Source organism: Nyctereutes procyonoides, unplaced genomic scaffold, assembly GCF_905146905.1.
Source record: "Nyctereutes procyonoides isolate TBG_1078 unplaced genomic scaffold, NYPRO_anot_genome, whole genome shotgun sequence".
Taxonomy (NCBI): domain Eukaryota; kingdom Metazoa; phylum Chordata; class Mammalia; order Carnivora; family Canidae; genus Nyctereutes; species Nyctereutes procyonoides.
In genome coordinates, this window is record NW_026575042.1 from 39,789,527 (window position 1) to 39,814,396 (window position 24,870).

Here is a 24,870-nt window from a genome sequence, read left to right on the forward strand (position 1 = left end):
AAAAAGACAAGATATAAGTGTTGACAAAGATATGAAGGAAAAGGAATCCTCGTGCACTGCTGGTGGGAATGTAAACTGGTGCAGCCACTGTGGAAAATAGTATGGAGGTCCCTCAAAAAACTATAATTAACATTACCATATGATCTGATAATCCCACTTCTGGGTATATAGCCAAAGGAATTGAAATTAACATCTTTACAAGATATCTGCCCTCTCATGTTCATTACAGCATTATTTACAATATTATTATTTACAATTATTTACATTATTTACAAAAGCCAAGATATGAAAACAAACTAAGTGTCCATCAATGAGTGAATGGATAAAGAAATGTGGTACACACACACATATTATTCAGCCATAAAAAAGAAGGAAATCCTGCTATTTGCGACAACATGGATTGACTTCAAGGACACTATGCTAAGTGAAATAATGTTAAAAAAAAAAAAGACAAATACTGTGAGTTCTCACTTAAATCAAACCTAAAAAAATGAATTCGGAAACAGAATAGATTGGTGGTTGCCAGAGGTGAAAGGTGAAGGTGAGGGAAATGAGTGAAGGTCGTTACAAGATACAAACTTGCAATTATAAGATAGTAAGTCCTGGGGATGTAATATATGGCATAGTGACTATAGTTAGTAATATTGTACTGTATATGTGAAAGTTGCTAGAAGAGTAGATCTTAAAAGTTTTCATCATAAGAAAAAATTATAACTGTATGAGGTAATGGATAGTAACTTATTGTGGTGATCATTTCACAATACATACATATATCGAATCATTAATGTTGTAATCCAGTCTTATATATTGATTATATTTCAATAAGACTAGAAAAAATAAAAATACTTACACAGGAAAAAAAAAAAGGAAAAACCAAAACCAAATGGAATACTTAAGAGTCTTGAGATTTTTTTGAAATCATTTCTCAGGCTGAAAGAAACACTTTTAAAAATGTTAAGTTTCCTTAGTAACAATAGATCTCTTAACCAAAGTTTAGGATGAAAATAGCTAAGTCTATTCAGACAGCCTTATCCCATTCACTGGCAGGTTTGAGATTCCCCCAGGTCTCTATATTCTCTAGAAATGGAGGAATAATTGATAATATTCTACAAATGTTTCTCCAAAACCTAAGTGCTATTCTATTGTGTTGCTTTCTTCTCTCAGTGTGCTGAGAACAATTTTAGAGATTTCTTTCCTGCCTTTTCTTATTCTTCCCAAAAGTGTCCTAGCATTAACTGAACATATTTATCCCATGATCCAGTGACTCTGGTCAAGCTGTTCCTGTTACCAGAAGAGCTTTGCCCTCTGGTCTCTGAAGCCAGAATAATCAAGCAAAGGGAAAAACTGGAAAGAACAAAAATAGCTCACAAATAAATACTTAAGAATTAAGGATCTGAACCACAAAAAGTCTAAATTAACCACTAGAAAAAGTTGGACACTGAGAATAAATTAAGACACTGATGTTTTAATACTGCAAATACAAAATTATTTATAAAAGTCACATGATTAGCTGTTGCTGTAAAGCCTTCCTTAAAATATCTCTAAAATATAAAGTATTACCAACACAATTGATAATAGCCTCAGTGTGACCTATTTGCAGCTTAGCAATTCTCTTCATTGAAACAACAGACAGGACTGATTACTCAGCAGGGTAACGTACTCCAAAATAACTTCCCTGACCAAATGATAGTGTCACTTGTCACACAGGAAGTGAAGACTTGGCAAAATTTTCACTGGGTAGTTTCCTTTGACTTTTTACATTACAGTCAACTGATTTATGAATGATAGGAAGTATAAATTTAACTGTGCTGACAACTCTTTGGAAATGGACTAGATCTGCAAGCCTTTCCAGCCAAACGGCCTGCTGACTCCCCCAAACTCAATATGGTAAAAACAATGTGCTAAATCAATAACAGATAAATTAGTGATGAGATTAGATTGATTTATTCATTCATCAATTTTAAAGCATACTTTTTATTTTCCCCTAACCAGCATCTTCCCCTAACTTCTAACTTCCTTATTTCTGCCCTACCATCTCTATGAACCCACAAGACCTAGTAGCAGAGTAAGCCATTCTCCCTTCTCATGCCCACTAGGTCCAAATTCTACAGCACCTTCCTCCTTGCTTCTCTTCATCTGTCCCTTGGTTATCATCCAAGTTTAGGCCTCATTTTCTGCTTGTTTTCACTTTCTACCCTCTACATAGCAGGCAAAGTATCCCTTTGCTTTTGTCAACATAACACTCTTCCACTGACTTCAAATAAAGTATACATTATTCAACCTGGCATTCAAGGGTTTCTGTAATCAAGCTCTGCCCTTATTTCTAGCCCTATGCTTCATTGGTCTTCCATATTTCAACAAATTGAATTTTTTTCTTTCTTGGAATATTCTCTATCCCTTTCTTTCCATTTTTGTATCATGTTATTGCCTTTGCTTATTTTTTAAAAAATATTTTATTTATTTATTCCTGAGAGACAGAGAGAGAGAGAGAGGCAGAGGGAGAAGCAGGCTCCATGCAGGGAACTCGATGTGGGACTCGATCCCAGGACTCCAGGATCATGCCCTTGGCCGAAGGCAGGCACTAAATCGCTGAGCCACCCAGGGATCCCTGACTTTGCTTATAATGACTCTCCACCTCCGCACATTATGTACATCACCACTACCAGAGTCCGTCAACTATCTTCCTTTGAAATCTTTTCTATCACCCTTATAAGAAATAACATTGTCCTTCCTGAGTAGTCTGTGGTACTTGGCCCCCTCCCTTAATACCAGCTTTGTGGGGCATTAACTCATTTATTTATTTGCTGTGTTTTCCCCTGATTCATTAATAAACTCCTTGACATGATTCCTTATTTCAGAATTGAAACTGATGGGACTCACCCAACTCATTTGTGTTGAAAGAATGAATGAGTGATGGAAACTTATTTTATTATCGGCTTTTCAAAAGCAAGTTTTAAACTCCCTACTGATATGAAATTCAGAAATTCTTAGTAGACATTTTGGTGTTCCCAAATATTACATAACAAATTAACATAAAGCCATCATATAACAGAATATAGGCCCCACTCAGCTAAAACCAGTTAAAGATAACTGGGGTCCACAGAATAATTAATGGCTTCCAAATAATTGGAAACATGAACAAGATAAATACAAAGAAATACCACTTAGTTTTATTTTCCCAGAAGGTTGTTTTGAGATCATCAGTTGTTCACAATGTATAGGAAAATATCATTTTTATAAATCTCTAAGTGAAACTATTTTTTTTCTTTTCTACACTTCTATATGTATTGAGCATGAATGAAACAAGCTTGGCAGGATCCCTGGGTGGCGCAGCGGTTTAGCGCCTGCCTTTGGCCCAGGGCGCGATCCTGGAGACCCAGGATCGAATCCCCCGTCGGGCCCCTGGTGCATGGAGCCTGCTTCTCCCTCTGCCTGTGTCTCTGCCTCTCTCTCTCTGTGTGTGTGACTATCATAAATAAATAAAAAAAAATTTTAAAAAAAGAAACAAGCTTGGCATATGGTATTTTACAGTCCTCACAATCTACGTGATATAATTTAGAACTGAGTTATATACAGGTATATATTATATATTGATCTTTTCTCCCCAAGAAATGTTAAAGGAATGAAAAAAAAACACACACACATTTTCTTAATCCCTGGCATTTGCTAAGCATTTAAACATTACCTTGTAATAGCAATGATAGCATTGGTATTAGAGGTAGTGCAGTGGTGACGGTACTGGTGGTGGTAGTAGAATTGGCAGCAGTAATAATAGCAGAGACAGTAATAGTAGTACAATGTAAAGGGTCTAGTGGTATCCAGACTCATCAGATATATCATCTCATTTAAACATTAAAACAACCCTACAAAATAGTTCTAATCTCCCCACTTTACAAATAAGAAAGTTGGAGTTCAAGGAACTTACTAAGGATATTGAGAAAATCTATCTGGTCCTGACTTTTTTTCCCTTTACACCATGTTGCTTCCTTATAAAGCACCCAATGAATGAACCTTTTTTTGGAATGCTTTTGCATCTGAGATAGATTGGTTGAATAATTGATTGATATGAATAGTTGAGTGCAGTGGCGAATTCCCAGTAAGAAAGACAGACTGTGGTTTTTTTATTTTTGTAGACTAACTAGCACCCCCCAACACTAGCACATAAGAAACAAATGTACATTAAAATATACTCTGGCCATTGATAACAAAGTTCTTTCCACTTTAAGTCATCTAATATGATAAGTGTACCAGTGGATGCCTCTTTCTCCACCAGTAACGAGGGGAGGGTTTACTCTGGGTACTGAGTTGCCTATTGCCAATCTTGGCTACCTTGAGGGACAAATGAGTCACATGATTTAGACATTAATCTAGAAAATACTTGAACCATTCAAGGTCAATTAAACTTTTTATGTATAGAATTCATAATCTACCCAATGAAAGAACAAAGAAGGCCCCAGCAACCTGGACATTTTCTCTAACTCTTGCCTTAGTTTTTCAAAAGCAAACACTGGAGTTTGGCTGCTGATGTAAAGGAATCAATATGTCAACAACACAGTAACAAAATTTCTGATCAGTTATTGGCAATCCAGCTAGAAAAAAATTGTTATAGTAACAGAGATAGTTATCAGCTATCAGTTGGGTGTCAACTCGTTTGGTAAAATAGTATTGCTTAGAAATGTAGATAAAAATAGGTAAGAGAAAAAAAAATAGGTAAGAGAGGGCAGCCCGGGTGGCTCAGTGGTTTAGCACTGCCTTCAGCCCAGGGCCTGACCCTGGAGACCCGGGATCGAGTCCTACGTCAGGCTCCCTGCATGGGGCCTGCTTCTTCCTCTGCCTGTGTCTCTGCCTCTCTCTCTGTCTCTCATGAATAAATAAATAAAATCTTTAAAAAAATAGGTAAGAGAGTGAGGATATATATATATACATATAAAGATATATATATATCTTTTAAAAAATAATTTAAAAATTATTTAAAAAATTATTTAAAAAAATAATTATGTCCAAGTGCTAAAGAGAGGTAAACTGAAGAGTGTGGTTTTAATTAAAATCATATGCTGCCAACAAAGCCTTTTAAAAATTATTTATTTCAAGATACACAAGTTTCTATTATCCATGTGAACAGAAAGAATCACGTGGAAGAAATCATCCAAAAGAGCAAAAGATCTAAAAGTTGCTCCTATTTATTTCAGAAACACATTATTTAATTTGCTTTTTGCATGCTTCAATTCACTCTCCTAAGTCTGACTTAAGCTAATATTATAATTAGTTTGACTTTCCTGAGCCTTCATCAAGTGCTAGAAGGAAGTTAATCTAGAAATATGCTAGTGGATGATAACATGAAAATAGTGCCATTAAAAATTATCTATCATGAATGAGGAAAAATTACAGACTAAGTATTTCCCCTCCCACCCCAAAATTCTCAAAATTGAAACAAATGCCTATATATTAAAAGAAAACTAAATCTGTATGGGTGAAAGTAATAAAACAAACTTTCATAATATCAAGGAAACTCTCAGGTCTAACTCAAAATGTTCTGGAATGAGTCACATGAGATCCTGGTTCTTAGCATGTACTTGTATCATTAAACACAATTTCACTTATTCCTTATTCCAAAGACTGATCCAGAATGCATAACACACTCCAAGAGGTAATCTTGGGTCACCTGGGTGGTCTAGTCAGTTAAGCATTGTACTCTTGGTTTCAGCTCAGCTCCAGATCTCAAAGTCATGGGATCCAGGGCCCCACCCCTGCCTTTTCTCTCTCTCTAAAATAAATAAATAATAAATCTTAAAAAAAAAAAAGATAATTCTGTTTTCTGACCCAGAGTTCTGAGAGCAGAAGGAAACTTCCTTCCAATAACTGAAGCAGTTCAAAATTTGCAAAAATAAAACCATTTTTTAAAAAGATCTTATTTATTTATTCATGAGAGACACACACAGAGAGGCAGAGACACAGGCAGAAGGAGAAGCAGGGTCCCTGCGGGGAACCTGATGTGGAACTCAATCCCTGGACTCTAGGATCACGACCTGAGCTGAAGGCAGGCACTAAACCACTAAGCCACCCAGGTGTCTCTGAAAATCAGAAATATTTAGCATTTGTTTTCATATTTCCATTTTTAAATTTTTCATTGTTTTCTTTTTCTTCTGTACCATCACACCAACATATTTCTGGATAACACTGGCTTTAGTCAGAACTAGAGTAAATTCATATTAAAATTATTTTAAATGTGTTTTAAAAAAGTATTTATAAATAGCCAAGTGGCCAGTGTTTTGTGTTGGCAGCCAAAAGCCAGTCATCCTTTTTTTTTTTTTTTTTAAGATTTTATTTATTTATTCATAAGAGACAGGCACAGCTCTCTGCAGGATGCCTAATGTGGGATTTGATCCCAGGACCCTGGGATCATGACCTGAATCAAAGGCAGACACTCAACTACTGAGCCACCCAGGTGCCCCAAAGCCAGTCATCCTAAATCAAGGTTTATTTACAGGTGAAGATTTTTTCACTCCTCTCTATATTTCTTCTGACTTAAGGGAGATTTGATCTGAGTAGCCAGCTGGCAATATATACAATGATACTTAGAACACATGTAAAACCTTGAAGCAAGTAGGGGCACTTGGGTGGCTTAGTTGGTTTAAGTGTCCAACTCTTGATTTTGGCTCAAGTCATGATCTCAGGATCATGGGATCGAGCCCCAAGTTGGGCTCCATCCTGGGTGTGAAGCCCGCTTAAGATTCTCTTTCTCTTCTGCCCTCCCCTGCTTACTCCTTCTAAAAAAAACACAAAAACAAAAACAAAAAACTTGAAACAAGTATCATGAAAGGCAGAGTCAGAAGTATTACCATCTTTTATGGAATGTATCTACGATTTGACAAACAATTATATTAAGTATATCCCCTTAATCAACTAAATTGGTGCAATAGTGTGGTGTTTAAAAAGGACATATACATGTGTGTTAATATGTTGCATACGATGGCTCAATTCTTTAAACAAAAATATATGACCAGATGGAATCCTTACCTTTTCAAGTATAGCATTGCCTTGGTGAGGACTGATGTTATGCTGGCTTATTTCTCTCTTGTATTTATATTCATAAACTTGGTCAGTGATATTAATCAGCAGAGTTGATGGACTGAAGGCCAGTTTTCCACAATCATACACAGTTCCACTTTCAATATCAGTTGGTGCCGTAGCATATCGTAAAATTAATCCCATTATGAGGCCTAGAATAAAGAATAAATAATCGCATTGGAAGAACTGAATCTAAAATGCTCACTATTGGATGCTTTTAAATATATAATTTTGAACTTGTAGAAGTGGCAGGAGGAAAGGTTATGTTATTACCTGACTTAGAAAATTGTTAACTCTGCCATAGATTGTATTAAGTTCAATAGATTGTATTAAGATATTTGTAGTGTGGACATTCTTGCTTAAATATGCAGCATACATTCCCTTGCTCTTCCTTCCTAATGGAGCCACACATTTTAGAAAGAAAAGCTACCCACTTCTTCTATCCAACTAAGTGCTTCAAGAAAACCTTTGTTCTGTAACAGATACTGAGTAAACTAATCAGTCAGGAATCAAATTTCCCAAAAAGTTGTTGGTCCACAAATCAGCACATATCTAAGACAGTGCCATCAAACTAAAAGGAAGCACTTATATATGCCATGGTTGGGAGAGAAGTGTTGTTTTCTCCTTTGGGATATGAAAAAGGCAATTTGTTTCCCCATTTTTTGTTGGCAGCTTTCTTATGACGATGAGGGGACCCAGTCCAAAAACATAGTCAATATGCTGAGAATGGTAGGACCAAGATACAGACAGAACTTAGGTCCTAATGTCTTCACCAAACCATTGGATCAACCTATTCTGGAGCTACCCTACTTCTAGACTTCTTGTTATGTGACACAATACATTCTTTAATTTTTCAAACAACTTTGAATCAAATTTCTGTTTACCTGTAGTAAATGAATTCTAAAGATAGAACATTCCTTTCAGTGAAGAGTTAAACCCAAGTAACAATTTGACTTTTAGGTTTATATACTGTTAGGATGGATGTTCATGGTAATCTGGTAACGTAAACTCTCCTAATATTATAGATTTATTAATAAATAGCAAAGAAACCTCAGAGGCCTGTACATTCCTCCATTTAAAATTAGGACTGCTGTATGTGTTTTTCAGGATAAATCCACAATTCAGTCTTTAAAACATCAAATGTCGAAGGTTTTACCACTCTTGTGAATCCAGTCACCTAATAGCCTTTCATTTATTTAATAATTTGTTGGGTGCATATTTTTTATAAGACATTTCCAGACTTAAAATAAAAATATAGCCCCAGTCCTATAGGAGCTAAAGTTTGTAAAATGAAAACCCTTAAGCAAACAACTATAATGCAATGTGACATGTGCTATGACAGCTGGTAAGCCCTCTGTGTTATATGAGTATAGAGAGAAAACACTCCAAAGCCCTTTGAATGATACAAAGCTTTAGATGAATCTTAAAAGGTCATGTAAGATTTGTCCAGATAAGCTGAATCAGGGAGTAAGTTGGGATCCAGGTTGCACACGTGGGTGGCAGTACATAACAGCAGAGACAGCTAAAAGATCCCCAGTATTTCTGTTTACACAAGTGTGTAGCATAAGCTGTCAGGAGCGTAGATGCTCAGCCAGAAATTGTGTTTCCTGATTGTCTTGTATCTGGTTGGGTTCTCACCAATGGAATATAAGCAAAAGTGATAGGTGTCACTTCTGGAACACAGCTTTGGAGGTGTCAGATGGGGAGGAAACAAAGCCATATAGAGAGACAGAGCCACCAGACTGAAGGAGTCTGGGTCCTTGAGATACCAGATGCGGGGAAGCCATCTGCCAACCAGGAATACCTTACATTGGACTATTATGTGAATGAAAAGTTAACTTCTGTTGTGTTGGTACCGAAATTGTAGGGTTAATGTGTTAACTATAACCAGGATAACGTACTGAAGATTATCTATGAATACAGAATGACTTAAGAAACACGTTGGTTTTTGGAGAGTAAGCAGTGGTGCAGGAAGAGAATAAATGGAGGGAGATAACGAAGATAGACATAGAGATGGAAAGAAAGAGAGAGGTTGAAAACTCTAGACCACAGACTATAGGCAGAGACCAAGTCATAAAGAAGTTCCTCAGTCATGGTATAAAGTGTTTATTTTTAATTTGATGGTAATCTAGAACTATTGAAATATTTTAGGCAGGAGCATAAAACAATGAAATTTTTATGTAAGAGCTGTCACTTTGGCAACAATGTGGAGAACTGAAGGGAATGATGGATGAGAATAAAAACAGATTTCTTTCAAGAATATTTTAACCTCATTCCAGTTTCAGTATTTGGCCCACTCCTCCATAATAGAGAAATACAGTGTCCTAACCTTCGTTAGCAAGAGAATATAAGTGATGGGTACCTAACCACCATGAGTGCTTAATTCATCATCAAACAGTGGGCAGACTTTCATGTGCCATGTCAAACAATTACAATAAAACTAATCAGGAAAGAGAACGGAAAACACATTATCTACGCTGCAAGTGATTTAGGGTGCCTGTGAAGAACATTACTTTTCCAATACTCTTTGACTAAGAAGGATTCATTTTCTAAGTTATTCAGCAGGTACCATGAGTATTCTATGACCTGTGCTTTCTATTTAAGTGGGATATAAATAAAGGAAGCACAAGACGCTATCTGCATTGGGCCCGAATAGAGAGAGCCTATACTAATACCATTCAAAATTCCCAGAAGGTGAGCCACTTATTTTTGCAATATGCTTTCAGTGCAATAACAAGCTAACATGAAGTGTCCACTGTTTATTCCCAAGCAGGGAACTCAATTATTTGTCATAATGAGTGGGTAGTACCTGGGCCCTTGTGGTTAAATTCGTACAAGGCCTCAAAACCTGAATGGCCCTGCTTGGACCTTTGTAAGAGCTCTGGTCCCAGCTTTCAACAAGAGGCATGCTGGAGTTATATGGAGTAAGATGCTTGTCAACAGGGGTGACCAGGTGTAATGGCATCTCTCAAATAAATCTCCCACTCTGAGGACTGCAGTTGATCGATGGTGTCAGCTACTGTGCTCCGGAGTCCATGACCAAATTCACTGAAGCCAGTCAATGACTGAGTTCAGTAAGGGTATCAAGGCAGGGAGGTGGGGCTGCTCTGAAGGGTCACCATGGCTTAAGGATATCTCATCAGCCTTGCTAAACTTTTCTTGGAATTGTGCCATAATCTAAACCATTTCCTACCCAGCCTTCCTCTCCTCCCTCCCTCCACAGGGGCCGCTGCTATACCAAAGTCTGACAGCTGTCTCAGAATCCAAAAGCACCCTCCCCATTTTCCCTCAAAAAAGTTTCCCCAAGAAATCTTTCACACAACTAATCTCTTCCCAGTGTCTGCTTCTCAGAGGATCCAAAAGAACACACTTGACAAAAGGTTCTAGTCCTGCTCCCCTTGACCCCAAGTCTTGAGAGGAAGCAACATCTTGACACAGTGTGATGGCCAGTGGGGAAACTGAAGTGGCACGGTGTACTCAGTTAATAAATGCAAACACCCATTTGTGCAACCCCACTACAGTAGCAGCAGCTGGAAAATTCTTAATGTCCGAGGCCAGACACCTGCCCATAGAGCCTGATGATGCTTCTGACAGCCAAACGTCCATTCAGTGCTTTAGCCATATGTTGAAATGAATAGGGGGAGTTGAATTAAGGCACTCCAACACAATATTGTTTGAAAGCAGGTGACAGAGTAGGAGTGCTCATAGGAAGAAAATGCTGTTGGAAAGGGTTGTTTGTATATCCCCACAAAGGTGTAGGATAAAGAAAGCACTGGCCACCTATACACAGAAGGAAAGAGACTGGCTGCCACAGTTTATGGACACAAACCACCAATCCCAGTGGTAAGCCACAAGCCCTGACCTTACCTTCCCAGGAGAAAAAAGAGGCAGTTTGTCCCAGCAAAGCAACGCCATGGAGCACACATATGCACAGGCCTGGTTCTAGGTTATATTCTCACAAGCATGACATTTCCCTAAGCTCTGCTCCCTAGTCAGCTGGTGGCATCACCTTCTCCAAGCAAAACTAGTCCAGATGCATCCCCTGCCCCTGCAAGTTTGGATATATTTGGACAACTGGGATGACAATAGTATAGATGCGCTCTCTAGTGAACTCTGACCTCTCCCTATCAGTATACAAGCTCCTGGATGGAGTTTGGACAATATACCTCATCCCTAAAGCACTCATAGTCCTACAAATCCCATCTCAAGTCCCACTGTGAGGGGCCCATGCTCCGATACAGCCTGTGCTCAATGAATTCCCTCATCTTTGAGTTCTCACAGCATTCACAGCTTAAACCACACCCTTTATGGCCCAATTTTATAAAGGCTTACATTGTTCATTCAGCATTGCTTTGCAGACCTTGGCTTTGTCTCCCCTACGAGACAATGAAACTGTTTAGGACAGAGGCTCTGTGCTATTCTTCCTCACTTTTCCCTTGAGAAAAGCTACACTTTAGGCAGAATTGTAACCCAACTTTCTCTAAGTCCACAAACTCCCTTGCAGTCAAGAAGAAAAGAATCCTCCAAGTTTATGTAGTTGGTCAGTGACCAAAATTTCAAAATGTCACATGTAAGGGACATCACACTGAGTGCTGTGATGTTCCTTTCCTTGCAGAGCTTGCAATATAACACCCATAACAGATGTCCAACAGGCATGGATATGATGTTGGTAGGAGAAGAAAGGAGAGATGAAGGGAGGAAAAAGTGCCTAATGGGACGCAATAGAGAAACATTTAGAAATATGAGCCTTGTCTCTCTGAACTGGTTTTCGCTTCATTCTCCACATTGAAAATACAAGAAAACTCCACTCCCTCCCTCATTCTGCTTTCATGCCACAGACACACAAGCCATTGCTCTAAGACTTGGGAGAATTATAAAAATGAAAAAAATATGGTCCTGGCCGTAAAATATTAAAATATTTTAATCCTACCAGGCCTTTTCCTCTTGCCCAATCCTGTGATCATGATTCTCAGAAAGAAAAAGGTGCAAGTATTTCCTGTGTCTTCTTCTATTAAGGCTATTTTTCATCTCCAATCCCCCTGCATCTTATTGACTGTCATTCTATATGATGCTGAAGTATTTTCCTAAAGGGGTTTTTCTTAGAGGAATATACATGGGGATTTACTTTTACATATAATTATTATATTTATATATAATAAACAGATTACAGAATGATTTTGAAAACACAAAGTGTTAAAATCTCTCTGGCTCTGTTCGATCCATGATTGTGTTCATACACTATCACACACACTGCCATACTGCATGGCACACTCCAGCAGGCTCCCTTTAGACTCTTTTTCTGTATGATTCCAGATGCTCCCCTGGAGCACAATGCAACAAACCCATCTATACATATGCATCTAATCAGACTAGTCCATGGGCACATATTTAAGTGCAGCATGATATCAGAGAGAATTTAGAAGCCTAAAGCAAATGCATGTAGTTATTAATATGTGAAGACTAAAGAAGAAATGAGTTTTGTAGTTCTTTCATTCTGCATGCATTGAGTGGCTACCAAGAATAACCCTAGATAAACGGAGCATTGCCCCTTATTAAAACAAGAAAATAAATCTTGATCCTGTATATTATATATCAACTTGATTAGTGTATCAGACACTGTTGATTGCCAACCCAGCATCCGTCTCCCCCTCTTTTCCCAACAAAGCCCTGATTTCTTCAGCTGTCCACCTCTCCTCACACAGCTATGTACTGAGGGTAAGTTGACCTCTCCCTCCGCTCCAAGGGTATCTCCATTCCCCTTGCTGATAATTGGTACTAGAATGGCATAGGACTCTATTCTAGTCAATAGAAAATGAAGGGAAGCTGCTTAGTGAGCTTTTTAGAAAAGCTTTGACATCCTAAAAGAGAGAGATAGAGAGTGATGAGCTCTCTTCTTCCTCAGGATATTATTGGGCCTGGTTAGGATACCAGGAACTTCCATATTCATCTTACTCCTCATGTGATTTTAAGTCAGCAGTAGGAATAGCAGAGCAAAGAAAAGGAAAGAACCTGAGTCTTTGACAACAAAACGGGCTGCTGAATCAATCAGCCCTGAAGACTATTCTCCAGAGTTTTAGTTAGGGGAGATAATAAATGTCCTTATCGCTTAAGTCTGTTTCAGTCAAGGTTTCTGTTATTAGCAACTGAATGAATCTTCATATATGTAAGCTATTTTTTAAACAAGTAAATGTACAAAGTCCTAAGGAACCCTAAAGGAGAGACTAAAACCCTACTCCCCAAAGTGTTAGGGAAGGCCTCACATAGGAGGTTCTAAGGATATGTAGGCATTCTCCAGGTAGAGTAGAGGGCAAGGACTTTCCAGAAAGAAGCATTCAGAAATCAATGAGCATGGTGCTAATCAGGCACATCAAGCAGTTTGGGATGGTTGACTAGGGTAGCTGAGATCAAGGGGCCCCACAGCTGAGAAACAGAGAGGGTATTCAAGAAGGAGAGATGGTTGACAAGAAGGTCTTGAGAAAGAATGGTGGGGGCTTCTTGTTGGGAGAAAGATTCACTGTAATTTTTAGCTAAGGAAACCATTGGGAGACAATTATGTGAAGAGAAAAATAAGAATTAAGATACGGCGAGGACATGGAGAGGAAGTTAACATCAGAATTTGTCTAATTTTCCTGAGGAGGAATTTAGCAAAGGAATTTGAGTACAGGAATTTTAAGACGACAGTAGTAAAATTAACCCCAAGGGTTGTTTACCATTATTAGGACTTTTTAAAGCAGAGACTCTAAGGTACTATTTCAGTCACCCAGATTCAAAAAATATGAATTAGGGATTCAAAAATGTGGAAATGAAGAAGGAAACGGTGTGACAAATATTGTAAGGAAGCCAAATCAGTGGACACCATTTAACTGCCTGCAAGATAGTATTCGCAAATATTAGACTTTAAGTGTCATCTCCACAATTTTTACCTTTTTGCTCAATAGTTATGTACCTCCCCATCTTATCAAAACCTTTACCAGAACAGTGATTTAGAGATGATATGGGTTTGAAATTTCAAATGTTAAATGTATTGCCTAAATTTTGCTGTTAGTACTTCAGTTTTACACTGAGATTAATCACAGATAGAACCAAAAGTAAAAATATACAATGTTCTCTGATTATTTAGGGATTCCATTCCTTCTCTGCCCTCCCACAAATCTTCTAAATTCAAAGGACTAAAGGAAAGTGTGGGTGTTGCTAAAAGGGACACAATTTATTGCTCTGTGCTGGATCACTGTCATCTTGCTTTGGTGAAGAAAAAAATCCTATAAGGGTTTCAGAACAGGTCTGGGACACCTGCCAGTCTGAGTATCCCATGATGTTCCAAGGTGGAAAGGGGTCCGTGAACCTGTCCCACTTTAGGGTGCCTCTTTCAAAGTTCTATCTTCCTATAAGTTAGAGTCATATGGGAAATGACAGAAAGACACAACCAATCAGATCTTCTATCATGGTAGGGTGTCTAACGGTTTTCCCCATTCTTGGTATACACCAAACAGCATACATAGGCACACACACATGCACACAACATACACACACACACAGACATACACATCCCGCACATTTCACAGCACTCTGAGGTTCCTAACATAGGATTATAGATAACTTTTCTCTAGAAATTATCTTAGCCACCAGCTTATGCATAGCTACCATCCTTCCTTGCAATCAGGAAGTTTACAGAAGAAATATAGAGGTAGAGATATCTAACTAGCCACATACTGACTAAAATAAAATGATTTCTTACTTTATAATGCTTTTTAAAAAAGATTCTTTATTTATTTATTCATGAGAGACACACAGAGAGAGGCAGAGACACAGGCAGAGGGAGAAGCAGGCTCCAAGCAGGGAGCCCGATATGGGACTCGATCTTGGGACCCCAGGATCATGCCCTGGGCTGAAGACAGGCACCCAACCACTGAGCCACCCAGGGATCCCCATTACTTTATAATCTATTTTTTTCCTTAGACCAGAGGAGGAAACATTACAAAGTAATATAAATAGTGAAAGAGCAGAGGGGAGTAAGGAACTCTCTAATAAGTGAAGATTTTCTCCGAAACCCACTTTCATCATAGGAGGGTAATGGAGAAAGAGAAGAGATAGAAGAAAGTAAAGGAGACAAAAGTAGGAACCACCATGTTCAACTTTATTTTCCAAGAAAAGTAGTTCTCAAACTTTAGTGCATTAGAAATCTCTGAAAGATTTGTTAAATACAGATTGCTGGACGCTGCCCCAAGTTTCCTACTCAGTAGGTCTGGGTTGTGGCCCACATGCTTGCATTTCTAAGTTTCGCAGGTGATGCTGATGCTATGAGAAGCACTGTCATAGAAGATCAACAAATAGGGGCACTTGGGTGGCTCAGTGTTTGAGCATCTGCCCTTGGCTCAGGTCCTGATCCCAGGGTCCTGGGATCAAGTCCCACATCAGGCTCCCTGCTTCTCCCTCTGCCTGCGTCTCTGCCTCTCTCTTGGTGTGTCTCTCCTGAATAAATAAATTCATTTTTTTAAAAAAGACAACAAATAGTTTCTACCATTATGAGTGCCATCTCAGTCACAGAACTCTGTCAATGTCCATGCCACATCAGGCACATACACACAGGTTTCAAACAGCATGGAGATCCCAGAGGCATAATTAAAGATTCTACCTTCAGTCCTTTCCTAAAATTCAATTCAATTAAACTAACAACCGATGAAAGCCTATTTTGCATGATTCACAAGAATAAGGCATTTACAGTAACTTCCCCAACCCATTCTGACAGCTCCCGACATTTAAAACCAGAGCAACTGTGGACTTGCAACACTGCTTTCCCTGATGCTGGGGCAGATTTTTCCAGGGCAGCCTCATCACTCTCCCTGGGATATTTTAACCCAGCTTCTTGGCATGGATGTACTTTCAAAATATTGCTCCCACTGTATTTCCCATGCTGGGTTTTTTGCTATGATAGGATAACATTTCTGAGGCCTTAAGGTAGAAGGAAAATTTAACTACTTGCTTCCTTTCCCCAACCTTTCCCCACTCCTGCCTACATATCAGCAGCAGACTTTGGTGAGAGAACAAAATTTGAGAGTCCCAGCTTTCAAAATGGCCTTCTTGACAATTATTCTGTGAAGCCTTGGCCAAAGTTGTAAATTTTCTGAGCTTTTTCGTCCTTATATGCAAACTCTATTTTGTACTGTATTTTGCATGGATGTGGTGAGGATTAGCAATATTTACAGTTAGATATCTCAGCCTCTATCTTTCTTCTGTAAACTTCCTAAGATACTATCACGTGGCACAGAGTAGACATTTATTAAATAATGGCTAGGTGTGTGAAAGAATGTGGGTTTTATGGTCCTGGGCTTGAAGCACAGCCCTGTTGCCAGCAAGTTATTTCATGTCTCTGAGGGTCAGTTTCCTCATTTGTAATATGAAAATGATAATACCTCCTCCCCAGCCCACACATGCACACATGAATACACCCAGGTTTGTGATATCCAGTGGTCACATGGAGTCAAACTACCAAGGTCTGAGTCCCAGCTATGGCATTTTGTAGATATGTGACCTTAAACAAGTTATTTGATTTTTGATGCCTCAGTTTTCCCATCTAAAAAAAGGTTGTTGTGAAGATTAAATGAGTGAACTTACATAAAGCCCTTATGACAACACAGTTCACATCGTAAACACTATTTATGTTAGCTATTTTTACTATTATATTTTGATATGCTTCACAAATGTTAGTTCTTTATATCTCTTCTTCCCTAACCATATAACTTTAATCCAATCTAGATTATATGTAAACATCATAAGCAGTTTGAATCATAGATTCATTTTCCTGATGTGTACACTCCTTAGCCTCTAATACCCTGAGAGAAGATCTTCCGAGGCAGCACAATAGTTTGCACTCTGGGTTTCCTCTGCAGCTCCTTAGAGAATCAGAAGCACAACAGAATGTATAGGAGGTTATTTTCTTAAAATCAACTTTTGAAAACCTACAGAAAGCAATATACCTTGAATTTTTTTTTTACTTTTCAACATTTATTTGAATATTCACTTTACAGCACGGAAAACCTTGCCCTGATCTCTGAAGCTCCTTAAAATCAACTTTTTTTTACACTAAAGGGAGAGCAAGTTCAGTTCATTGGGTTCTTAACTCTAATTACCTTTCCTGCAGGTCCCTTCAAATTAAACCAGAACCACTCTGATTTTCACAGAACATGCATCCATAAACCCCTGAATCCTCAACCTACCCTCTCTGTTCTGGTGATATAACTTGCTTTCCTTACCTTTTTTTTTTTTCTTCTTCTTCTAGGGATTTTATTTGAGAGACAGAGAGCATAAGCAGGGGGAGGGGCAGAGGGAGAAGCTTACTCCCCGCACTGAGCAGGGAGCCATCCCAGGACCCTCCCAATGTGGGGCTCCATCCCAGGACCCTGGGACTGTGACCTGAGCCAAAGGCAGATGCTTAACTGACTGAACCACCCAGGAGCCCCTCTCCTTACCCTTCTGACAGGAATTCAATAAAATTTCCCAAGCACCCATTACAAAATCAGAGAAGAACTAGAAGAAGAGTGGTGAAATAACACAAACTAAAACCCTATCCAAGAGGGTTCTAAGAAGAAAGTTACTGGTTTAGATTGGAGTGGCTGAGAGATGCCTGATGGCTGAAGTTAGTCTTGGCCTAAATTTTGAAGGACTTTTGCAGCTGGGAGTATACTTTCATTTCTTCCTCATTTTACAGATGAAACAAATAAGGCCAGAGATTAAGTCATTCACCCAAAGTAATGCATCTAGCTACTGGAAAAAAAAAAAAAAAAGTCATCAGGATTTTAAAACCCAAATCCCCACAAGAGCATCCAATGCTTTCTCCATAAAGCACACCACATTTGAGTAAGTACGAAGCCTCAGAAGGGCCTTCCAGGCAGGGGGAGGAGTGCAAAGTGGTAATAAACATCTTTTATGGTCCTAGCAGCCAGGAAGGCAGTGCTGGAAATGCAGCAACATGGATCAGTAGGGTGGAGCCACATTGTGTTCAGCAGCACAGTTTTATCCTGAGGAACCTCCAAGCAGTGCTACGATGAAATTAAGAACCTACGATTTTTCAAGAAAGATAGCTTTTAAAACCTTAGTGATTCATCATGTAACTATATTATCTTTAACTTTAAAAAAACATGCCATTGAGTGAATTATTTGATCCTATAATATTGCTAAGTGCACTGTTAAAAGATCAGACATAGTTTACATAGTTTAATATGACACAGTTTAATGAATTCAAAATCTAAAGTTTGTGGCTTGAAATTTTCCTTCTGTCCACTAAACAGTGAGCAAATTTCCACATGAGTTCAGAGACTGTCCCTCATATCGGAAGGCCATAAAAATCGAAGATAGAATTCTAAGAGGTTTAAATTGTTCCATCCTAAAGCTTAGATCCCAATCCTAAAACGTATAGCATTATGAATATCCTCTAAAGTATGAGACCCCCCAGTGATGGGTAATGAAATTCTCAGTGCTATCAGGGAACATGGAGCAATTTTTCTTTTACGAACAATGAACATGGGATACAGGGTCCTAAGTGAGCAGACTTAAGTGCACCAGCTGCTATCAATCAATATTTTGACCATTAATAGTCATTTAAGCTTTTAGTCCAATTTAAAGGAATATCATCATTGCTTAGATATTAAACCACTTATAGATTCCAATCCTTGAATTCTGAAATAATGAGAGCCATAGAATGTCATGAGAAACAATTACCCATTACTGTTCCTCATGAAGCAAAAATATTATTATAATGCTGCCACTGCTCTTCAAAAGCATCTTAGGACCCCTTTATGTCAAAAAAGAAGACATTTTTCATATAATAGATTATTTGTAGTTGGAACATCAGAATTACCTCCAATGAACAGGAAATCAAACCAAACACTACACATGACTTTCCGTGGCCGCTACAACCCTTTGGATGATATTTTAAGGTTGACAACTTGGAAATTGTTTCTAACAATAACAGTTAAATGCTGTTTGATAACTTTTCCCCTCATTTTCCTTTACTTCTTTCCTAAGCCCCTGCTCCTTAGAATTTTTAAATTGGATTCCTGATATGCTGATAAAATGCATTAACATCTATTAGATATTAACGATCTTAGACATATTTCAACAGAATACCAGCAGAAAGGCAGAATGTCTTAGTAGAGATGAAGGTTGAATTCCCTATCAGCAGCTAATTACATGACCTTCACCTGTATAAGTTTTTCTTTCCTTGCCTGTGAAATTAAGATGTTGGAATTATCATCCCTAAGACCCCCTTCCCAATTCATGGATTTCAAATTCTTTTACAGGCACTGGTCACTTCATTCACTTGGCATTTCCTTTCCCTTCACATTTAAACATGTTTATTAGAATGCCCAATCCTGTTCCTTTGTTGTAGTCTCAGACTATTTTATCACAGACAGAAAGTCTTGATAAACATTTCAGATATAACATTTAGATCATCCCTGAAGAAGAAATATGATATGTCACTAATGCCATCCATATAGACTGTTTTCAGAGACTATTGGTAACGATGAACAGGAACCAAACTTATTAGACATGTGTATAGATGTATAAAAGCACATGGACCTTGTTATGAATGAGTGTCCAGTTTTGAGGAAGTTACTTCACTATTCTGAGATTTAGTTTCTTCCTCTGTATAACAAAGGAGCTAGAGAAGATAACCTCTAAGATCCCCTCAAATTTCAACAAGTATAATTCTATACCAACAAAAAAATTAAACAACAATAAAATAAAAGTTTTTTCATTGATTTATATAGTTCAACATAACTCAAGGATGCTCAGGATTCTAGTACAGGAATAGTTATGCATATATATATGTTTCATAATTTTTTTAAGTTTTATTTGTTTATGTCAGAGAGAGAGAGCATGTATGTAGGCAAGTGAGAGGAGGAGCAAAGGGAGAGGGAGAGAGAGAGAGAAGCAGATTCCATGCTCAGTGTGGAGCTCAATTTGAGGCCATCTCATGATCCTGAGATCATGACCTGAGCCAAAATCAAGGATCAGCCACTCAAGCGACCCTGTTCTCACAATTCTTATAATCATTTTACTTTGCTTTCAGAACTTGCTTCAATAACTGACATATAAAAAGTTCATGAAAGAACAGTAATTAGACAACTTAATCCCACTCTTACAAACCATAAGCTTTAAGAAAGCAACTTAAATGCTATCTGAATTACTGTGCAATATGCTAATATTTTATGACTTTAATCATAACTTAAAAGTATTTCATGAAGTTTTGAGAATTAAAGGTAATGTGGGATTTTTTCAGGCTCAAAAGTAAAAGTTGCACTTATTTATTGTGAGTACAAAGCATAGTTGAATTTTAATAAATCACCAAAATTTAACCAAAAGTTTTACAAAATGGAATCTCCATGATAGATAAACTGAAATTGGCAAAAGGAGTCATAGTTTAATCAAACTTAGTGCTGTGAAGAAATCTTTTCTTCTCATTAGAAGAAGTAATTTTATAAAAGTCTATAATTTTAAAATCTGTGTTGTCTTGCAAAACCATACATAGACTTTATGCCAAGAATTACATTGTTTCTGGCTTCTTAGATTACATCCCATATCCTCATTGATTATTGATTAGCCAAGTCGAGAAAAATATTGTGGTTCATTCTTGATGGAGAAGGGCAAATGACTGCCGCCTAGGGCTTTACATCTGATGGAATCATCTTCTTTCTCTCTGACTTTCTCTTCAACCTGATTGTGTTCTCCCCTCAAAAGAGAGTTTTGTGCTTTAAGAACCTCAATACAAAGGAATTTAACTCTATGCTCTGAAGGAATCGGCACATCAAGCCTCCTGAAAGAAATTATATTGCTTAGCCTAAAACTTGTAGCTCCTAGCTTGTATCTCACAGCAGAATTCAGTTAAGGCATAGAATTTCTCATGGTCTCAAATCATGACTGTACATTGTTATCATCAGGACGTCACATGGTTTGCATGTAAAATGTTCATTGATCCTGTTCCCTGAACCTCAGGGACCGAAACAGTTTCAAGACTTCAAAATGAGGGAAACAAAACATAGAAGTACATTTTTTTGCAATGAATTACAGCAATGCTTCACTGTTTTCGTTGTGCTCAAAATTCCTGTCTATTATCAAGCTGAATTAGTTTTAAAACTACTAGTGCCTTGCATTTTACTTTCAAAGATGAGAGTACAGTACAGATAATCTCTGTCACATTTTATTCAACTTTCTGAAAGGCATGACATGGTAAATCGCACAGAAGGGGTAACACTTTGGGAGTTTAAATTGTAAAATGCTTTTCCACGTCTTGCCCCCTCTCCTCCCAAAAAAGACGCATCGCACATGATATTAAAATGGCAAGAATTATAAGTTAGAAAGTCTGAAATCAGCCTAAGAAATGAAAAGTACTGCAGAAAGAAACTCTCATATGAGAAAAGAAAACATTGCCCATATAATTAAAATGGATTTGGATACAATTATCCCAATAGGAGGGGTGGGGTATGTTTCTGCACATCTCCTCCTCGAAACTAGGTGACAAAAAGAGGATCTACTCCGTACATTTTCAAAAAGATGTTATTTCTAGAACTTGATAGTGCTTCTCACTCAGCCCCTCCTGTGAAAGACGGGCTGTTCTTTGTGACCGAGGAGCCATGACTTCCCAATATGTATCATTACAAAAGCAAACAGTTTGCTCCCTTTGACTCCCCACATGACAATGGACCTGCATCTGTCAACAGGCTCGCGTTCTGTGCGGCGTGAGAACATAACATGACTGTGACATTTACTCCTGTGACAGGGCAAATTTCGGCAGCTCATCTGGAGAGAGATGGGCATTCACTATGCTGCGGCACCTTTCATCAAGCTAATGACATTTCAATCAGCACATTTCCTCCAGTTTCAATACTTTGCCATCGGAGCACAAGTCTCTAATTACGACCAAGCAACAAGTTTCACACCAATCCTGCGATTTCTGCACTCACCGTACACCATGGCTCCTCCGGTTTCATGCAAGAAGCGAAATCGATGATTCTTAAATAACCAGATTGTCAAAATGGTAAGGATGAGCAAAAAATTAAAGACCAGCAGCTCCACTGCTCCCTGATGTTGAAACTGATACTCATCCTTCTCTGACATAAACCTTTGCTGTCTCTCCATTCTCGGGTCTTCTTGGGATTCCTGAAGCCAAAACCCTGGACATGGGCTGTTTTATCAGGACCTGCCTGAGATGGGCTGGCCGCCTGAAGATTTCAGAATAAGCCCTGCCACCGAGAAGTTGCTACCTCATGAGCGTCTGCCTGCCTTGGCTTAGTATTCAGATGGCTTCTAGTTACAACTTCCTGTTTCTCTCTTAAAGCAGCCCTGTCTCTTTTCAAACTCCAGGGTGTAGTTTCATCATGGACTCTTACTGTCTTTCAACGATTCATTTCCACGAAATTATCTTTCGCGTTGGACAGCCCTGCAAGTCATCTTCCCGAGATCTTGAATCATGATTCTTAACTGGCTCAGATGAGTAAAGCTCTTTAAGCTGTATAACTGGTGAATTGTAGATGAAGAATAAAACAGATCACCTTTCATCAGCAACGTTTTCTAAGTTCAAGAGGCTAATTCCCGAGTCCTAACCTCACTCACTCACAGGCCGGATTTCTCCTCTTCAGCCAAGGCCTACCAATGTGATAGGGATTGATTGACAGCTCTGATTTGACCTAAAGATATTTCACAGGGATTTTCTTTTAGATTGAGAAGCAAGAAGGAGTTTAGGATATGATTCTCTGTCTCTCTCTCTCTCTCTCTCTCTCTCTCTCTCTCTCTCTTTCTCTGGCTTTATGGAACTGGTAGTCACAAGCACAGCATTTAAACTCTGAATCAGTTGTTTCCCTTTTAACAAGAATAAATGTAAGCAGAAGACAGGAAGAAAATCCTGTTCCCATCTCTACGGCTGTGCTGTTTGGATATGTTGAGTCAAAAAAGAAGAGACACTAAACACTGATCTCTGATGGAAGAAACTATACCACCATCCTCAGTAGTACCACATACATGGATTTCTCTATAAAGAGTTTCTAGCCCAGACATTCAGGATCCACAGAAATCTGCCGCAAATCACAAACCTCCTCTGTCCTGGGGCAAAACAATGTGGTTAGGCCACTAAGGAACAGTCTGCCATCAGCTATGAAGGCATCAGAAATCACAAGGCTCAGACAGTACCAGCGATGATTCTTCAGATCACCTTCCATTTGGCAGGCTGGTTCTGTTTGAATTTATGTTTTTATGCTGTTTGAAAACATTCAAGACAATACTACTACTGGGGCTCTGCTGTTTTTTAGCAACTGTTATGATTTGTTTGCCTTATTGGTTCTATAAGGCAATTAGGTACATTCAAGGGTTAAGTGAGGTTTTGTTTTTGTTTTTTTTTTTTTCATTTCATGGTATTATTTTAACTCAGGAGTATTAATCATTTAGTATCCCCATACTTGACAGAACTGGTATTCAATTTATGGTGTACACCATTCCTTGAGTAGGAGGAGTCCAAATATATCCTCAAAAGATCTTGTCACCAAAAGCTAAAGGTCAAACATGTAATATATTGGGAGCTAACTAACTCCTCATAACAGTCTCACCCACAGGAAAGCCTATCAACCACTTACTGTGAAACTGCTGTTTCAGCTTCTTTGCTTTCTGCAACTTTTGAAGCCGATTTCCTCTCTGAGTTTAACTCAGCAGGGGGTATTTATGTGGGCTGCAGATGTTCTTTTAACACACTACCCTTTTTGGCAGGCATATCTGTGATGACTAATATTCAAACTGTTTTGAAATCTGTCAGGTAATGCTTGCAAGGATATCATGAAGCTTTGTTAGCAGGTCCAACCTTTATAATTTTGCAACCCCACAGGTTTAGTCTTGAGTTGCTAGATTTACAAGATAACCCAAATTCAAAGCCTGACAATTCCCTGTCTTTTCTTTTCTTTCCTTTTTTTTTTTTCTGTTTCGATCATCATTTAGTTACCTTGGTTTCCTTTTAATAATAATGATTATTCCATTTGGGTAGAATAGACTTGCTTCAGTTGTCTTTTTGTGACATCCAATTGCACTCTCTTCCCCAGTAAGACAATTCAATGAGAGGATTAAAGGTCCTTGGAATGTTTTCGATTGGCTAATACATTGTTTTAAAAGTCCTAAATTGGATGTCAACATATTCAAATAAGCATATTTCACAATTAAAAATTATAGGGCAGCCCAGGTGGCTCAGCGGCTTAGCGCCATCTTCAGCCTAGGGCGTGATCCTGGAGACCCAGGATGGAGTCCCACATCGGGCTCCCTGTGTGGAGCCTGCTTCTCTCTCTTCCTGTGTCTCTGCCCCTCTCTTTCTCTGTGTCTCTCATGAATAAATAAATAAAATCTTTTTTTAAAAAACTATATACATGGCTTCTCTAGAAAAAACTAGTAAGATCTGGCACATTTTGGGCTCTCCTTCCCACAGGGCCACGATCTGTTCGCCACAAGCCCCATTCATCCCATTTCATTCATTCATGTTTCCCACATAGCCTCTGCAGTCATTTAAATACGTGGCCCCTACTTTATTATAGGAATGGAATACATTCATTGTTTCATTGTCCAATCCTGATGCTACTTACCATTAGGTTGGAAAGCTGAGAAGAAAAGGAGACTCAGAAAGCCTTTCCAATTCTTTAAATCAGAAAAGCACTTCAATTTTTCCTGTTTTGTGTTTTTTTTTCCTCAGAATATCATTTTATCTTCTGCTGCATTAATAAAAGTTAAAAAAAATAGAAACACATATTAACATGGCATCTATGACAGACCAGGAAA

The 24,870-nt window shown here is 38.4% G+C and overlaps 1 protein-coding gene across 1 annotated transcript in view; it reads right to left on the bottom strand.

Annotated features, from left to right (window-relative positions):
- SLC9A9 (solute carrier family 9 member A9) overlaps positions 1-22,518 on the bottom strand; it is a 534,354-nt gene extending 511,836 nt beyond the window's left edge. Inside the window, exons 1-2 of the mRNA XM_055321514.1 lie at positions 22,029-22,518; positions 7,018-7,220 (exon numbers count right to left, since the gene is read on the bottom strand). Of these exons, the coding sequence (XP_055177489.1) occupies positions 7,018-7,220; positions 22,029-22,203 (378 nt within the window). The 5' untranslated portion in view covers positions 22,204-22,518. The remainder of the gene's footprint in view (positions 1-7,017; positions 7,221-22,028) is intronic.
- Positions 22,519-24,870: the final 2,352 nt, after the last annotated feature.